The sequence below is a fragment of the Neomonachus schauinslandi genome, chromosome 1 (assembly GCF_002201575.2).
Source record: "Neomonachus schauinslandi chromosome 1, ASM220157v2, whole genome shotgun sequence".
NCBI lineage: Eukaryota > Metazoa > Chordata > Mammalia > Carnivora > Phocidae > Neomonachus > Neomonachus schauinslandi.
In genome coordinates this window covers 159,540,501-159,555,438 of record NC_058403.1, presented here as the reverse complement: position 1 = coordinate 159,555,438, position 14,938 = coordinate 159,540,501, and the positions used below count along the sequence as shown (strand labels likewise).

General features: G+C 47.7%; 1 protein-coding gene across 1 annotated transcript; it reads left to right on the top strand.

Moving 5' to 3' along the window:
* Positions 1-143: 143 nt before the first annotated feature.
* CHCHD4 (coiled-coil-helix-coiled-coil-helix domain containing 4) lies at positions 144-14,439 on the top strand. Its single transcript, XM_044921011.1, has 3 exons — positions 144-336; positions 7,272-7,370; positions 13,318-14,439. The coding sequence occupies exons 1-3, from the start codon at positions 315-317 to the stop codon at positions 13,620-13,622; spliced, it is 426 nt and encodes a 141-aa protein (XP_044776946.1). The 5' UTR covers positions 144-314; the 3' UTR covers positions 13,623-14,439.
* The last annotated feature ends 499 nt before the right edge of the window (positions 14,440-14,938 follow it).

The window sequence follows — 14,938 nt, the reverse complement described above, 5'->3', positions numbered from 1 at the left end:
GTTGCAACACGCACCGTACCTCATTGATGCGCCTGCGGACTACAAGTCATTCCGGGATATGTAGTTCCACTGCCTTGAAGAGTCACCGACCAGCGCGCGGCTTCCTGGGAAATGTAGTTCCCAGCTGACTGGGGCCGGGGTAGGGTTGAGAGGGCGCAGAGGCAGGCGCGCGGCGGGCAGGCCTGGAGGGGGCGGGTCCGCGTGGGCCTCGGAGCCGCCCGCCCTGCTTGAGAAGAGGTCACAGCGTGATCGCGCTGCCGCCTGTGCCGCCGCCACCGCTATCTCTGCGAGGTCTGAGCGCCGGGGCTGCAGCCATGGCCTACTGCCGGCAGGAAGGTAGGCAGGGCGGGCTGCCATGGAGACCGGCCTACGAGGGCCTGCAGGGGCCAAGCTATTTTGCCACCCCCGCGGCCACGCAGGCCCCGGCGCCCCGCGACCCCACTGCGGGCGCGGGAGACTCGAGGCGCGACCCGGGGTCCCCTCTTCGGGATCCTTGGGTGGGCTGAGCGGTGGGGTCGCCACCTCCGTTTTGCAGATGAGAAAACCGAGATTGGGAGGAACGAGGCTGGTCCAAGGTCACTGTGAGACTCGAACCCGGACCTCAGAAGGACCAGCACGTGGGAGATTTCATAAACTAGGCCAAGGGGGTACGGGAAGTGCTGAGCACGCTTCCTTTGGCTCGTAATTGGGAATTTATTGTTTTTACTATCGCTTTTACCACCCAGCACCCGTTTCCATTTGTAGGCGCCTTTTAACTGTCCCTCCTGAAAAGTTGCCACTCGGGTTAGGGGCTGTGCTGGAGTGGTAAAAGTGCCACCCACGTGGACATTTACTGAGCCCCTACTACGTACCAGACACTGTTCAAGAGTCTTTATATGGCTTTTCTCACTGATCTCGCAGCGATTTTTATAAGTTACCCACATTTTACCAAAAAGTGGACCCTAAGACACAGAGGTGACTTGGCCTAAGGCAAGTACTTGACACAGTATATCTTGGAGCTGGGGTTCAAGCTTCATCAGTCTGATCACAGAAACTGCACCATTCAGTCTGGTGTCCGCTGGATTCCAGGGAGCTCTCTGCTGGGAAGCCGCCCCCCCTTCCCCCTCCCGCCTTCCAACAAAGTGCCCATCTCCTCTGCCTATCTCCTCTTTGCTTCATCTGTTCTTACCTCTACTGAGGAACCCAGGAGTCTCTTGGCTGGAGTCCCAGGGCCTCCCCACACACTGCTACTAACTAGCTTTTTGTCCCTGAGCTGTCACCTAACCCTTCCAGGCCCCGGTTTCTAATCTTGTAAAATGAGAAGTTGGTTTTCATTCATTCAGCAGATACTCACGGGCATCTTCTCTGTGCCTGGCAATTATGGTGGACACATGAGAATGTAAAACTACAAAGAGAGTTGGAACTCACTCAAATTCTTTGGTGAATAGTCAGTCTGATTCCCTCAGTTTAATTCAGGGAATCTGAAGACCAGAGAAGGGGATGACCTACCCAAGGTCATACATCCAATTAGAGAACAGCTCCATCTAAAATATCAAGCTTTTCCCCAGTACCTCATTCTCCTAATAGAACCACTCCTTTCCTGGGTCATAAAGCCATAATACTCACTGATGTCTCTCCTGGGTACTATTTTTATTGATTAATAATTGTGCCATGAACAAAAGTCCTCTGCCCTCACTACTTTGTTAGTAGGTCTCTTGTTTTTACTTTTCTTTCTCTGGGTTTCTGATTTACTTCATTTAGCAAATAATTTTGAGCTTTTGAGGTATAATGAGGCTGTGCCAGATGAATAAGACCTCTCCTTGCCCGTGAGGATATCTAGGAATCACAGGTTCTTTGGGAAGGAAAGGCATTTTCCATCTGCCACCCAAAACATGGATCTTCATCTTTTCCTGGGTCAAAGATCTCTCTCTTAGTTTGGGGATGAGAATTGAAAGCCCCTGCGTGATCTGGCTCCAGCCTGATTTCTAACTACCCCGTCACTGTTGAGCTACACTGGTGTCTTAGTTGTTCCTTTGCCTGCTACCTCTGTCCCTCAGCTCTTCCCATGGCTGGCTCTTCATTCTGGGTTCTGAGTGAGTCACTTGCCTGAGCAAATTTACTTCAGGGGTCCCCCCCACCACCCAGCTTTCAGGTTAGAAGTTTTGACATCCAAGTGTTCTACGGCGTGGACTCAGCCTCGCTCCCTGGCCGTAGACCACCCACACTTTCTGTATTAGTGCCACACTGATCCTTTCTTTAGTTCCCTCTTTTCTGTTGCTGTCTGCCTTCTCCAGTTCCTCAACAAACATTTATTGAACACCTGTGGTGTACCAGCCCCTGAGCAGGTGCTGGTGAGTGCAGGTGACATCATCTGCTTCATGGCGTTGGGGAAGAGATGGGCTCTCCATCTGGGTTGGATCTGCTGAAGATTTTGACATGTAAAGATCCCGTGCGTGTTCCTACTCCCCTTTCTGGGGGGAAATGAGACCACTTATCCAAAGTTGTTTTGTTTTGTTTGTAATCTACTTAATGGTAAGAACCATTCTGTCTTCCTGCTTTCTGCTGAGGTCTTCAGTTTGGTTTCTCCTTTCATTTGTTCAACAAATATTGATTACCCACCATGTTCTGGACACTGTTCTAGGTTCTGGGGATACTGCAATGAATGGAATAGACAAATCCTTGCCCTAGAAGAGCTGATACTTCAGTGGGGGAAACAGGGAGTAAGCAAATATATAATATGTTAGGTGAGGAAAAGTGCTTTGGAGAAAAGGCAGGCCAAGGGAGATGGGGAATGGTCGGAGAAGGCGGCATCTGAGCAGGAGGTATGAAAGCAGGGAGAGGGTGGCTGTGGGGATATCTGGAGGGAGCTCCCGGAAGTGAGGACAGCCTGGGCTGGGCCTAGAGGTAGGTGTGCCCCCAGTGTGTCTAGTAAAGGCAACGAGGTGTGGGAATGGAGGGAGCGAGTGGTGGGAGATGGGGTCTTGGAGGTGAGGGATGCAGATCTTTCTGGCTGTATTTGAAGGTAGAGCCAACCAGATTTGATGATGGAGGTTGAGAGAAAGGAATCAAGGATGGCTGTACAGAGGGTAAAAATAATGAATTGGGGGTGTCTTGGTATCTAACTGTTTAATCAGACTTTCTGTTCTCAGTTTTTCCCTTAAGTCCTGCTTTCACAGTGGGCCCTGGGGCCCCTGATTCCTGACCCATACCAGGATACTAGGGTGAGGATGGATTTTCTTCTAGCTGACTTCCCCTCCTTGTGACTTTGGGTTCAACTTTGTGTTAAGTCAGAAAGCACTCGCTCTCAGCTTGCCCACTTCCCAAACTTTACTGACCTCTCTAGCCTGTGGTTGTCTCTTTTCTTGGTCCTTTTATCCTTGTCATTTAATGCCATTTAAAAAATTACTGTTCTTCGAGTGGGATTCCAGGTGAGAGCAGAAACTCATTTCACCTCTTTTGTTTAAGCAAAGTCTCATGATTCTTGCCCTGACCATGGGAGGAAGAGAGGCTGAGCTGCCGGGGGACAAGAAGGTGCCTGCGATCCCACAGCTGTTATGTGCTCATGCTCACATTTGAACCCCAGGCCTAAACCTCTGTGATATCGATGCCACTGAACCAGACCTCCCGAAGCTGGTCTTCTCTCTCAGCCTTAGAGCTGTGCTTCTGTTCTTTCTACAGATGGTTTTTAGCCCTTAATGTTATTTGTCCGTGAAACAAAAGGAGCTCCGTCTGGATACCAGGATTGGGGATGCAAAGATACATCCCTGCTTAGAAACCACAGTCAGATCACCCAGGGGGTCTTTTTCCCCCAGTTTTATGGTACGAATGTGTCCCCCCAGTTTCATAGGTTGAAATCCCAAGCTCCAAGGGTGATAGTATTAGAAGGGGCCTTTGGGAGGTGCTTAGGGAATGAGGGTGGAGCTTTCATGTTTGGGATGAATGCCCTTATAAAAGAAGCCCCGGAGAGATCTCTAGCCCCTTCCACCCTGTGAGGACACAACGAGAAGGCAGCTGCTGTGACCCAGGAAGGGGCCCTCACCAGAAGGTGACCATACTGGGGCCTTGATCTTAGACTGGCAGCCTCCAGAACTGTGAGCAGTAACTTTCTGTTGTTTATGAACTACCTCAGTGGTGGTATTTTGTTATAGCAGCCTGAATGGACAAAGACACCTATCCAGGGTAGGAAAAGTGCCACTCAAGGAGGCTTGGAATCCTTACTTTCTCTGCCAGACAGCTCAGCGGGATTGTTCGCCCCACACTTCATTTCTGTCAGTGAAGCCTCTAAGACTTAGGTGAAGTCACCATAATCAACAAAAGGTATCGATAAACTTCAACCTAATTTAAAATGTGTAAGTAAACATCCACTAAGTAAAATGACTGGTAGAAGAGGCAAGGAGCAGCAGGATCCAGGACTTTGCTCTCAAGGCTCTTGGAATCCAAAGGATGGTCCAGATGAAGCTATTTTTGCTCGTGTAATGACAGAACGTGGGTGCCTACAAGGACACCAAACCTCAGTCAAGGACCCAGAGGGGCTACATCGTGCTTTGGCGTGAATAGCAGGCAGACGGGCCTTAGCTTCTTCTTGTACACTTACCAGCTGTGTGGCCTTGGCCGGATAGAGGAATTGAGGACCCCAACCGTGGGGTTCACGGTCAGGGACAGGACTGCATTTCAGCACATGGAGAGAGAGCTAGTTTGACAAGCAGGAAGGAGCTGGTCACAGGACGGCAGAACCACGGTGGACTGGAGGCCCAGTCGCCGAGCATGCCAAGGGTCGGCTGTCCTTACTGTTTGTTACCCCATGTGGGAGACCCTGTGGAGGCATGAGAAGGGTGCCTTCCCTCTGTCCCCTGAACTGTCTTCTCTGGAGGTGTTGCTCTGCTTTTAGCCCCTGTATTTTCCTCAATCCTCTTCCGTAAATACTCCAGCTTGGTGTGGGCCCAAACCTTTTTCTTTGGTTTCTCTTAACAAGCCTGTGACGGAACTTTCCTAAGTGTAAAGGGAAAAGAACTGATATAATCAGAGAAAATGCCAGCAGCTCCCAGAGAGCCAAACTTCCGCAGGCCCAGCGTCTGCCCCCATTGTAGCTGACTCACAGCAGGCCACTGATGAAGGCCCTGCCCAAGGGCCAATGTGGATGGGACCTGGAGAAGGCACTTCCCATGCCCTTCCAGATGAGGTCCCATTGTCCCACATCTCCTGGGTGAGAATGGGTAGTCAGTAGGGTTGTTGCATTTGTCCTTGCCCTTCACCAGGTGGGTACCCAGGAGCTTAGAAGAAAGCTCCTGTTCATTCACTCAGCAAACATTCTCTTAATTCTCGGCTTCTTGGGGCTTATTGTACAAAACGTTTATTCCTGCTCCAAGCACACAAAGCTCTCAGGACAGTGTCTGAGTCATGCTAAGTACCCAGTGTTAGCTATTGTTTTTATTCTTGTGTGTCCTGGGGGTGGGGTGGGGCAGTGTGGGTCTGGGTAAAGGATCTCCACAGCATGGCCTTTGGAAACACACAGAGCTGGGTTCAAATTCCAGCCTGGTGTGGGCTCAGGTATATCCACTTCCCGTAGCCCTAGGCTTACCACCGTAGAATGGGGCTCCTGCTGGCTCCTCTCAGGGTAGGGATGGGATGGCAGGAGCTAGCTGACACACAGGACCCAGAGAGGGGCCGGCCTCAGTCTGCCCTCCAGGAACAGCAGGGGCAACTGATGACATGCAGTGTGTGGGGTGCTGAAGACAAAGTGCTCCCAACCACAACAGGAATATCAGCCAGACTGTGGTTAGCTGATGGCCACAGGTTCTAGGAAGGTGAGGTGTGTGGACAGCTGTAAGGTGTAGGAGAGAGAGCTGGGAGGGTGTCGGACAGCAGATGTGCCTGCCTTGCCCTTTCCGGCTGGTTGACTTTGAGTAACCACTCTGGGGTTGGTCTTCTATTGTATAAAAAGCCTCGGACCACACTCATACCAGTTCAGTCAACACTGATTCTCGTTCCTTTGCCGGTGCAGCCTCCCACGAGGAGCTTCTCCTCACACAGCATGCATTTGGCTCCCACCAGCCTGGAGGCTCAGGACCCTCTGGCAGCCAGGCACGTACGGCCAGGAGCTCTGGCCTGATCGAGGTTCACATGACGAGCTGGCTTCCTGACGCTGGTCCTTGCAGGGCCTCAGTCCTGACCCTAACACTCAGCCTATTATATTTAGGTTGGGTGATTGTTCTAAAACATAACGAACTGCAGATTGTTACAGAAGTTGATAACATCAGCACTTCATGAAATCCGCCCCCCCCCCCCCAGTCATTCCACGTGTCGGGAAATCTCCCCAGGCCTCGGGGACCATGGGGAACCTCCATAATGTTCCCTACCACCATGACCCCTTCTTTCTGGCCACGATTAGGGGCCAAGAGGCCAGAGGGAGTCTTGATTGTGGGCACTCTCAGACCACTGTGTCCCCAGCCTTTCAGAGGCAGGTGACCAGGATATTTTTGCACAGGGCATCTTCTTGGACACACTTAGGTGGCTACATCAGCCGAGTGGGCTGTGGTGGGCTGCTGGCCAGGCACCCACATCCCTGCCCTCTCTTCTTGTCAAAGTTCTCAGTCTCCTCAGACTTCGTCTGCACTCTGAATGCTGTGGGTAAACCCTTACAGGGCTAGAAGCAAGTCTTTTCCTGCATGCCTTTTTCCTGTCCCTTCCACCCCTTCCCTGCGCACATGCACTCGAGCCCTAGTGGAGTGGAGCGGGGTGCCCAGCGGCAGGCACTCCGAGGCCCTGGTGAGTCTTCTTCATTCCACTAGAGTTGTCTGAAGGCTGACAGCTTGCAGCTCCCTGCTGGGCCTGGGGAGGAGGGGAGACGGCGGCAGGTTGATGAGGCCTTCATAGGTTGTTGGGACATAATGGGGACAGTCTGAGTGCCAGGGGAGTTCTGAGATGAGACTGCCCCTTTCTTGATGGGAAGAAGAATTTGTTGCACAACTCTATTATCAGCAAATCTGGGGACTAAAGCAGCTGCATTTCATTGGATCAGGCATTTTGTCTCCTACCTTGGTGCATACGGCATCTTCTTCCTTACCCATGACCTTGGTGGAGTTTTTGTTCCAGTTGCAGGCACTCAATACAAGTGGCTGCTAGACCACACACAGACTCAGTGATACAACCCAGGAAGGGCAGTTTGATGGTCACCTCACTTTGGGGTTTTGCATAGGACAGTCTTAAAACTTGCTTTTTGTGGCTTCTTTGGGTTTGGGGCTGTTTGGCTGCTCTTGAGTGAAATGTTTCTTCCTCTGTTCTCCAAACACTAGGGAAGGATCGAATCATATTTGTGACCAAAGAAGACCATGAAACTCCAAGCAATGCAGAGCTGGTGGCTGATGATCCCAACGATCCGTATGAGGAGCATGGTAAGTGACATGGGCCTCCCAGGGACCCACGGACCCTTCCTGGGGAAAATGTCCATAATAGTTTTCCCATTTTGTCCTGGCCAAGGTTGGGTTTTCAGGTGTCCTTCCCAGCCATGGACTATCTCCAAGGACAGTGCTTTCTAGCCCTCATGCTGATGCACTCCCCTGGCTATTAGGCCAGAACCTAAGTTTCTCCTGAACTGAAGTCTTCTGTCTCTTTTTCTTCTGAAGTTTTACACAGACTGAGCTGGTTGGATGCTTCCTGATGAAGTTTTACGCCAGGGTTGGGGGGTGGCCATGGATTCCAGCGTGGCAGGCGGGTTAAGGTGACAGGGATCCTCCTGCTCAGTCGAGCTGGCAGATGGAATTCTGCCACATCTACAGACCATTAGCAAGCAGGCATGGAAGAGTCCTACACCTTGTTCTGTGAGGTGGTGAGGTCTGCTGTCTCTTCGTCAGTGCTCCAGCAAGGATCCTGCACAAAAAGCTCACTCGAGATTGAGGGACAATTTTCCAGTGGCAGGATCCAGCTCACCTAGTCAGAACTGTTGCATACAACTTATTAATGGTCAGTGGTCTTTTGGGCCTAGGATGCCATTCCAGAGGCTTTAGACTGCTGGGCTCACTGGAACTTCCCTGGTGTGTGTAAGACTGACCAGTGTGTGTGTGTGTGTGTGTGCAGGATTTATAAACAGTCCGTATCATAAACAGTACTCAGTTGACCAATCTAAAGCCATTTCTGACACCTGTGATGATAATTAGCAACCTTTCCAGTGCTGACTGGTGGTAAATGTGGTGGAAAGAGTTTGCAGCAGCAGCGCATGGAGTGTAGGCTCCCGATTGGAATTTTTCAGATGCTAATTGAAGCGTATGTTCTCAGGGAGAACGTCTTACTGCTCCTGGGGGTGAGAGTAAAGTCAAGTCGAGGCTGCATGTCGAGAGCACTCCGTTGGAAGTGGTGGGAAGCACAGGTCTTCTACGAGAAAGGCAGCTATGGGAATAATCTTGAATCAGCACTCTGGCGAAGAAAAACAAGTCGCCTGTCAGTTCCAGGGTTGTGCCTCTCTTGAGGTCCATATTAGTTAAGCACATTTTTGGGGGCCTACAGAACAAATCAGGCCGTGTTTTGTTTGTCTCCTGGCATTTTAAAATTGAATGTGTCTCTGCTGAGCCTGTGCATTCCCCTTCAGTTCCTGCCAGGCCTTATCATCCTTCCTGTTTTCTGTCCTACCTGCTTCTGTCGTTTATAATAGATCTGCTTGGACGTAGAGGTATTTGCCTTTGCAGCCCCTTATAGTGAATGATTGTACCAAGAAGCATATACAACAGAGAGCTCTGGGACCCGGGTTCTGAGCTCTCAATGGCAGAATCACTTAGGAGACTAAGTAGGCCACCAATTCATGCCAGCTGCCTGCATCCAAGCACCCCAGCTCTGTGGCTAAGATAGCACTTGGTTCGGCTTAGAGTGCCATTAGAAAGGTGGCAGAAGGAATTTTCATCCACTCAAAAAGACTGGGGGAGGGCCTTAAAGATCACCTGGTCTGGGGGAAAATTGAGGACCCAGGAGAAGGTGAGGACCGGCCAAGAAAGTGGCAGGGACTAGAACTGCAGGGTTTTGATTATATGTTCCAAACCTGCTGCATCTGGGCTTAATTTAAAATGTTGACGTCTGTGTGTGTTTACATTTTGCCCTTGAAATGCAAATTGGCTCCCAAAGCGCCCTCTGGGAGGAGCTACCTCATTCTAGCATGTCTTCCTCTGAGAAATAAGGAAGCATAGACTTCCTGCAGACCTGGGCTATTATTTTAAAAAGTCAGTATTACTATTTCATTTGGAAATTGGCTGTGCAGGTTTCCTGGTCTTGAGCCTTCTGAGGGCAGCATTTGTATACAGGCCTGGTTTTATTGCATTTTGCAGATACCACGCTTTTTACAAATTGAAGGTTTGTGGCGACCCTGTTTGAAGCAAGTCTGTTGGTGCCATTTTTTCAACAGCATTTGTTCACTTCATGTCTCTCTGTCACATTTTGGTCATTCTTGCAGTATTTCAAACTTTTTTGTTATTGTATATGTTATGGTGATCTGTGATTGGTGATCTTTGATGTTACTATTATAACTGTTTTAGGTGCCATAAGCCATGTAAGATGAGGAATTTAATCGATAAATGTTGTGTGTTTTCTGACTGCTCCACCGACTGGCTCTTCCTTGTCTCTCTCCCTCTCCTCGGGTCTCTGCATTCCCTGACATGACAATACTGAGATTAGGCCAGTTAATAACTTGACAGTGGCCTCTCAGTGTTCAAGTGAAAGGGAAAGTTTGCAGCCTCTCATGTCACATCAAAAGTTAGAAGTCATTGAGCTTAGTGAGGAAGGCCTGTCAAGAGCCAAGATGGGCTGAAAGCTAGGCCCCTTGCACCGAACAGTTAGCATTCAAAGGAAATCCTTTGCATTCAAAGGAAAAGATCTTGAAGGAAATGAAAAGTGCTACTCCAGTGAACATACAAATGATAAGAGAGTGTAACAACCTGAATGCTGATACGGAGAAGGCAGGAGAAGGTCTGGAGAGAAGAGAACACCAGCCACAACATTCCCTTAGCCAGAGCCTAATGGGGAGCAAAGCCCTAACTCTCTGTCATTCTGAGAAGGCGGAGAGAGGTGAGGAAGCTGCAGAAGAGAAGTGTGAAGCTAGCAGAGGTGGTTCTTGAGGTGAAGGAAAGAAGCCGTCTCCATAACATAAAAGAGCAAAGGGAAGCAGCAAGTGTTGGTGTAGAAGCTGCAGCACGTTATCCAGGAGATCGTGCAGAGATCATTAATGAAGGTGGTTACACTAGACAATAGATTTTCAATGCAGACGAAACAGCCTTCTAGTGGAAGAAGACGCCATCTAGGACTTTCAGAGATAGAGAGAAGTCAGTGCCTTCTTTTGAAGCTTCAAAGGACAGACTGACTCTGTTATTAGAGGCTAATGCAGCTGGTGACTTGAAGTTGAAGCCGGTGCTCACTTACCATTCCAAAAATCTTAGGGCCCTGAGGATGGGCCTGTATGACAGCACATCTACTTACAGTGTGGTTTACTGAATATTTTAAGCCCACTGTTGAGACCTACTGCTCAGAAAGGAAGATTCCTTTCAAAATATTACTGCTCTTTGACAGTGCACCTGGTCATCCAAGAACATTGGTGGAGATATACAAGATTGTTGTTTTCATGCCTGCTAACACAACATCCATTCTGCATTCCATGGATCACGGAGTCACTTTGATTTCAAGTCTTACTGTTTAAGAAATACATTTCATAAAGCTATATAGCTGTCATGGATAGTGATTCCTCTGGTGGATCTGGGCAAAGTCAATTGAAAACCTTCTGGAAAGGATTTACCATTCTAGATGTCATTAAGAACATTTGTGATTCATGGGAAGAGGTCAAAATATCACCATGAGCAGGAATTTGGGAGAAGCAGATTCCAAGCCTTGTGGACGACTTTAAGGAGTTCAAGACTTGAGGGGAGGAAGTAACTGCAGATGTGGTGGAAATAGCAAGAAAACTAGGATTAGAAGTGGAGCCTGAAGACGTGACTGAACTGCCTCGATCTCCTGATCAAGCTTTAACTGATGATTGCCGGGGGAGGAGTGAAACAGGTGAGAGGGATTAAGAGTACACTTACCTTGATAAGCACTGAGAAGAGTATAGAATTATATATTATACCCCTGAAACTAATATAGCACTGTATGTTAATTATACTTCAGTTAAAAAAAACTTTATCAGGTGAGAAGTTGCTTCTGATTGATGAGCAAAGAAAGTGGTTTCTTGAGATGGAATCTACATCTGGTGGAGATGCTGTGAAGATTGTTGAAATGACAACAAAAGAATATGACATAAAGCAGTGGCAGGATTTGAGAGGATTGATTTCAATTTGAAAGAAGTTCTGCTTGGGGTAAAATGCTATCAAACAGCATCACATGCTACAGAGAAATTATTCGTGAAAGGAAGAGTCCATTGATGCAGCAAATTTCATTGTTGTCTTACTTTAAGAAATTGCCGCAACCACAGCCTTCATCAGTCAGCAGCCATCAACATCAAGGCAAGACCTTCCGCCAGCAAAAATTTACAACTCACTGAAAGCTCAGGTGATGGTTAGCATTCTTTTTTTTTTTTTAAAGATTTTATTTATTCATTTGAGAGAGAGAGAGAGAGCATGAGCAGGGGAGAGGCAGAGGGAGAGGGAGAAGCAGGCTCCCAGCTGAGCCAGGAGCCAGACATGGGGCTCGATCCCAGAACGCTGGGATCATGACCTGAGCCGAAGGCAGACGCTTAACCATCTGAGCCACCCAGGCGCCCCCGATGGTTAGCATTCTTTAGCAATAAAGTATTTTCAATTAATATATGTACGTTTTTTATACATAATGCTATTATGCACTGAATTCACTGTGGTGCAAACATAGCTTTCATATGCACCGGGAAACCAAGAAAGTAATTTGATGTGCTTTATGTGATACTAGCTTTATTGTGGTGTCTGGAACCCAACCCACAATATCTCTGAGGTGTATCTGTAGGTATCCAGCACCATGCTGGCCTGTGTAGGGAGAGGTGGTGAGATGTGGGGGGAGACAGCTTGGGCTCTGGGAATCCATTGGGCCTTGGCTGTAGTCCTGACTTAGACCCCACTGAACCACAAAATCTCCTGTGCAAACTGGGATTTATAGTACGATTGAAGAAGGTTGTCAAAAAGGATTATGTGTTTTACCACAGATAGTGTGGTACTTGAGAGTGTGCCCAGCAGCTATTGATGGTCTAGTGGTGAACTACCTGCTTGGGGTGCGGTATCCATTGACCTCTCCACTGTTAGCCCATTTTACAAGTAAGGAACTGCAGCAGCAGATCTTTTGATCATTGAAGTTTCCTGAGCTAGAATGAAGAGATGGGGTTCAGCCTAGGCTTAGGACTTTGGACACTAACTCAGAGTGCCATGCCTGGGTACTTGGTTAGAGTGAAAAATTGTATAATTTCACTGGGCATTTTAGAGTCTTACAGAGTGCTCCCAGTCCTATAAAAGACTCATGTAAGAAACTTCTGTATGAATCGTATTTCCCTGTCTTTTACAAAGCTGGAAATGAAGCCATCATCTTGAAATCATTTTAGAAAACCAGGAAATACTATTTAGATGTGAATAAGGTTCAAAGACAAGAAAGTGTAAAATTCAAAAGTAAGGGGGCCTATAGAATATTGCAACTGAACATCAGTCTGTAGTTGCACCCCTCCCTGAAACACACATGCTGTTTAGCAGTTGGGTTAGTATGGTTAACATCCCTCTAGGTTTTTTCACTGTTAAAAGACTAGAACCACACCATCTGGTATGCCACTAGCTTTTTCCTTATACAATGTGTCTTGGATATCTTCCCGCCAGTGCAGAAGGCTCAGCCTCTTCTTTACCAGTCCTCACACTGAGCTGAGCTTCTGAGAGCAGTTGCAGAGCCAGAGGGGCTTGAAGGGGCAAGGTGCCTTTTTTGGAGGCAGGGGGTGGTCTGGTCCTGATCATTTGAATGGGAGCAGAGCAGAGAGCGAAAGAAGGAGATCAATACCTCAGCTCCTTAAAGTGTTGTTAGCAAGAAGCTTTGAAAAAGCTTCTTGCTAACCAACCCAATAATGGTTTCTTCTTTGGATTAAATGGTTTCCAGTATTTAGCTCTTGGAGCACAGCCAGAGCCATGGGAGGTGGCTGAAAATATAGATCAGGGTAGAAAGTTGCCATTGGTGGCTTCTCTCCAGCCAAGCCAAGGGATGCTGCGTTTGCATAGGCATTTGAACCCAATCCAAATTGAGAGGTAGGCAAGGGCCTACCAGGCAGCAGTTCTGTACCTCCCAAATATCTTTCAAGGACTGGACTTGGTTTTGCTTTTTCAGAAACCTTCGAGAGCCTGTCTCACATTTTCCTTGCCCATTTTCCCATTCTAGGATTGATCCTGCCAAATGGAGACATTAACTGGAACTGCCCGTGCCTTGGGGGAATGGCCAGTGGCCCCTGTGGGGAACAGTTCAAGTCAGCCTTTTCTTGCTTCCATTATAGCACAGAGGATGTCAAGGGGTCAGACTGTGTAGACCAGTTCCGGGCCATGCAGGAATGCATGCAGAAATATCCCGACCTCTATCCCCAGGAGGACGAGGAGGAGGAAGAGGAAGAGAAGAAGCCGGCAGAACGTTTAGAAGAGACAGCTGCCACTGAGGCCACTGCAACCAAAGAAGAGGAGGGGTCAAGCTAATAAAGGCCACAAGGCACTGGGCTCCAGTCCTTCTGCTTCAGAGTTATATGAACCTTTTGCAAAATGCCTTTTGGTCATTCTCCGAGAAAGTGTCTTTCATCTGTTGTTCTGTGCACTATAATGTACAAAATAACTTATTTTGATGATCAGGGATCTTGGTCCTTTGCATACACACTGGAAAAAATATATGTGTGTCTCACATAAATCTATCAGCAAATGTAGCTGTTACTTTTGAATTCTCTTCTCAGATTACCCTGAATTTTGCCACTTTGAAATAATGTGCTGACTATGCTCAGCAACCAAATATCATTATTTGGGAGTGTCTTGTGAGTGAGCTGATTTATTCTGATTGATTATATCCCTTTTAGTAGATTTTTATACCCCTTTGGGAAATGAAATAGAAACAAAAACAGCTTCCTTTAAAAATGCTGGAGTGGGGCCATTCCTAACACAAGAAGCCAGCTGATCAGATACTTATTTCTCAAGAACCATCTTGACCTTGAGTATATGAGGAGGTACTATATTTCATTTCTGATGCATTTTGGTTTCCATTTTTATGTTGAGCTCCAGGTTTTCTGTGTTTGGAAATTGGAGCTTTAGACCCTCTAATTCAAAATCCCTTTCTGAGTGAAGAGAAAGGCTGGTTTTGCTGTTCTTGTTATTCCAGAAGCCCTGGTTTGGGGCCTGTGTTCACACTGGCTCTGTGTCAGCCTGTTTAGATGCAATGTTCTTGAGAGGTGGGGACCTAATTGTTACCAAAGTAGCAGCCAAGAGAAGAAATGGTGTGAATTAAGTAGTCAATTAAAGGAAAACGTGATTTTTACCTGATTTGAGTGTGTCCTTTGTTTTTACTAATTACAAATATTTTTGATACAAGGAAATAGAAATATGAAAAATTCCCTAAAATTCCTCCTTGAAGATACTGGTAAGCTGGTTTGAGTCTTAAAATTTTCTGTTGAATTCCTAGCAAGCCAGTTGTTTTTGTCAATGAGCAGATCCTTCATACAGATACCACAGTTAATTTGTGAGGCTGGGAAGGCTCTTCCCATCTTGAAGATAAGGAACTGCAGCCCTCACAGGTTAAGTAACTAGCCCAAGGCAACTGTAAGACATTTCAGGCCAGGGTGTAGTAATACCTCGTTTGTCCCTGGTGTATTATCTATTGCCATGTAAAAAATTACTTTAAAACTTAGCAGCTTGAAACAAACATTTATTATTTCAGTGTCTGTTGGTCAGGGGTTGGGCACAGCTTACCTGGGTCCATGGCTCAGAGTCTCATGAGGCTGTGATCGAGGTGTCAGCCAGGGTTGTGATCA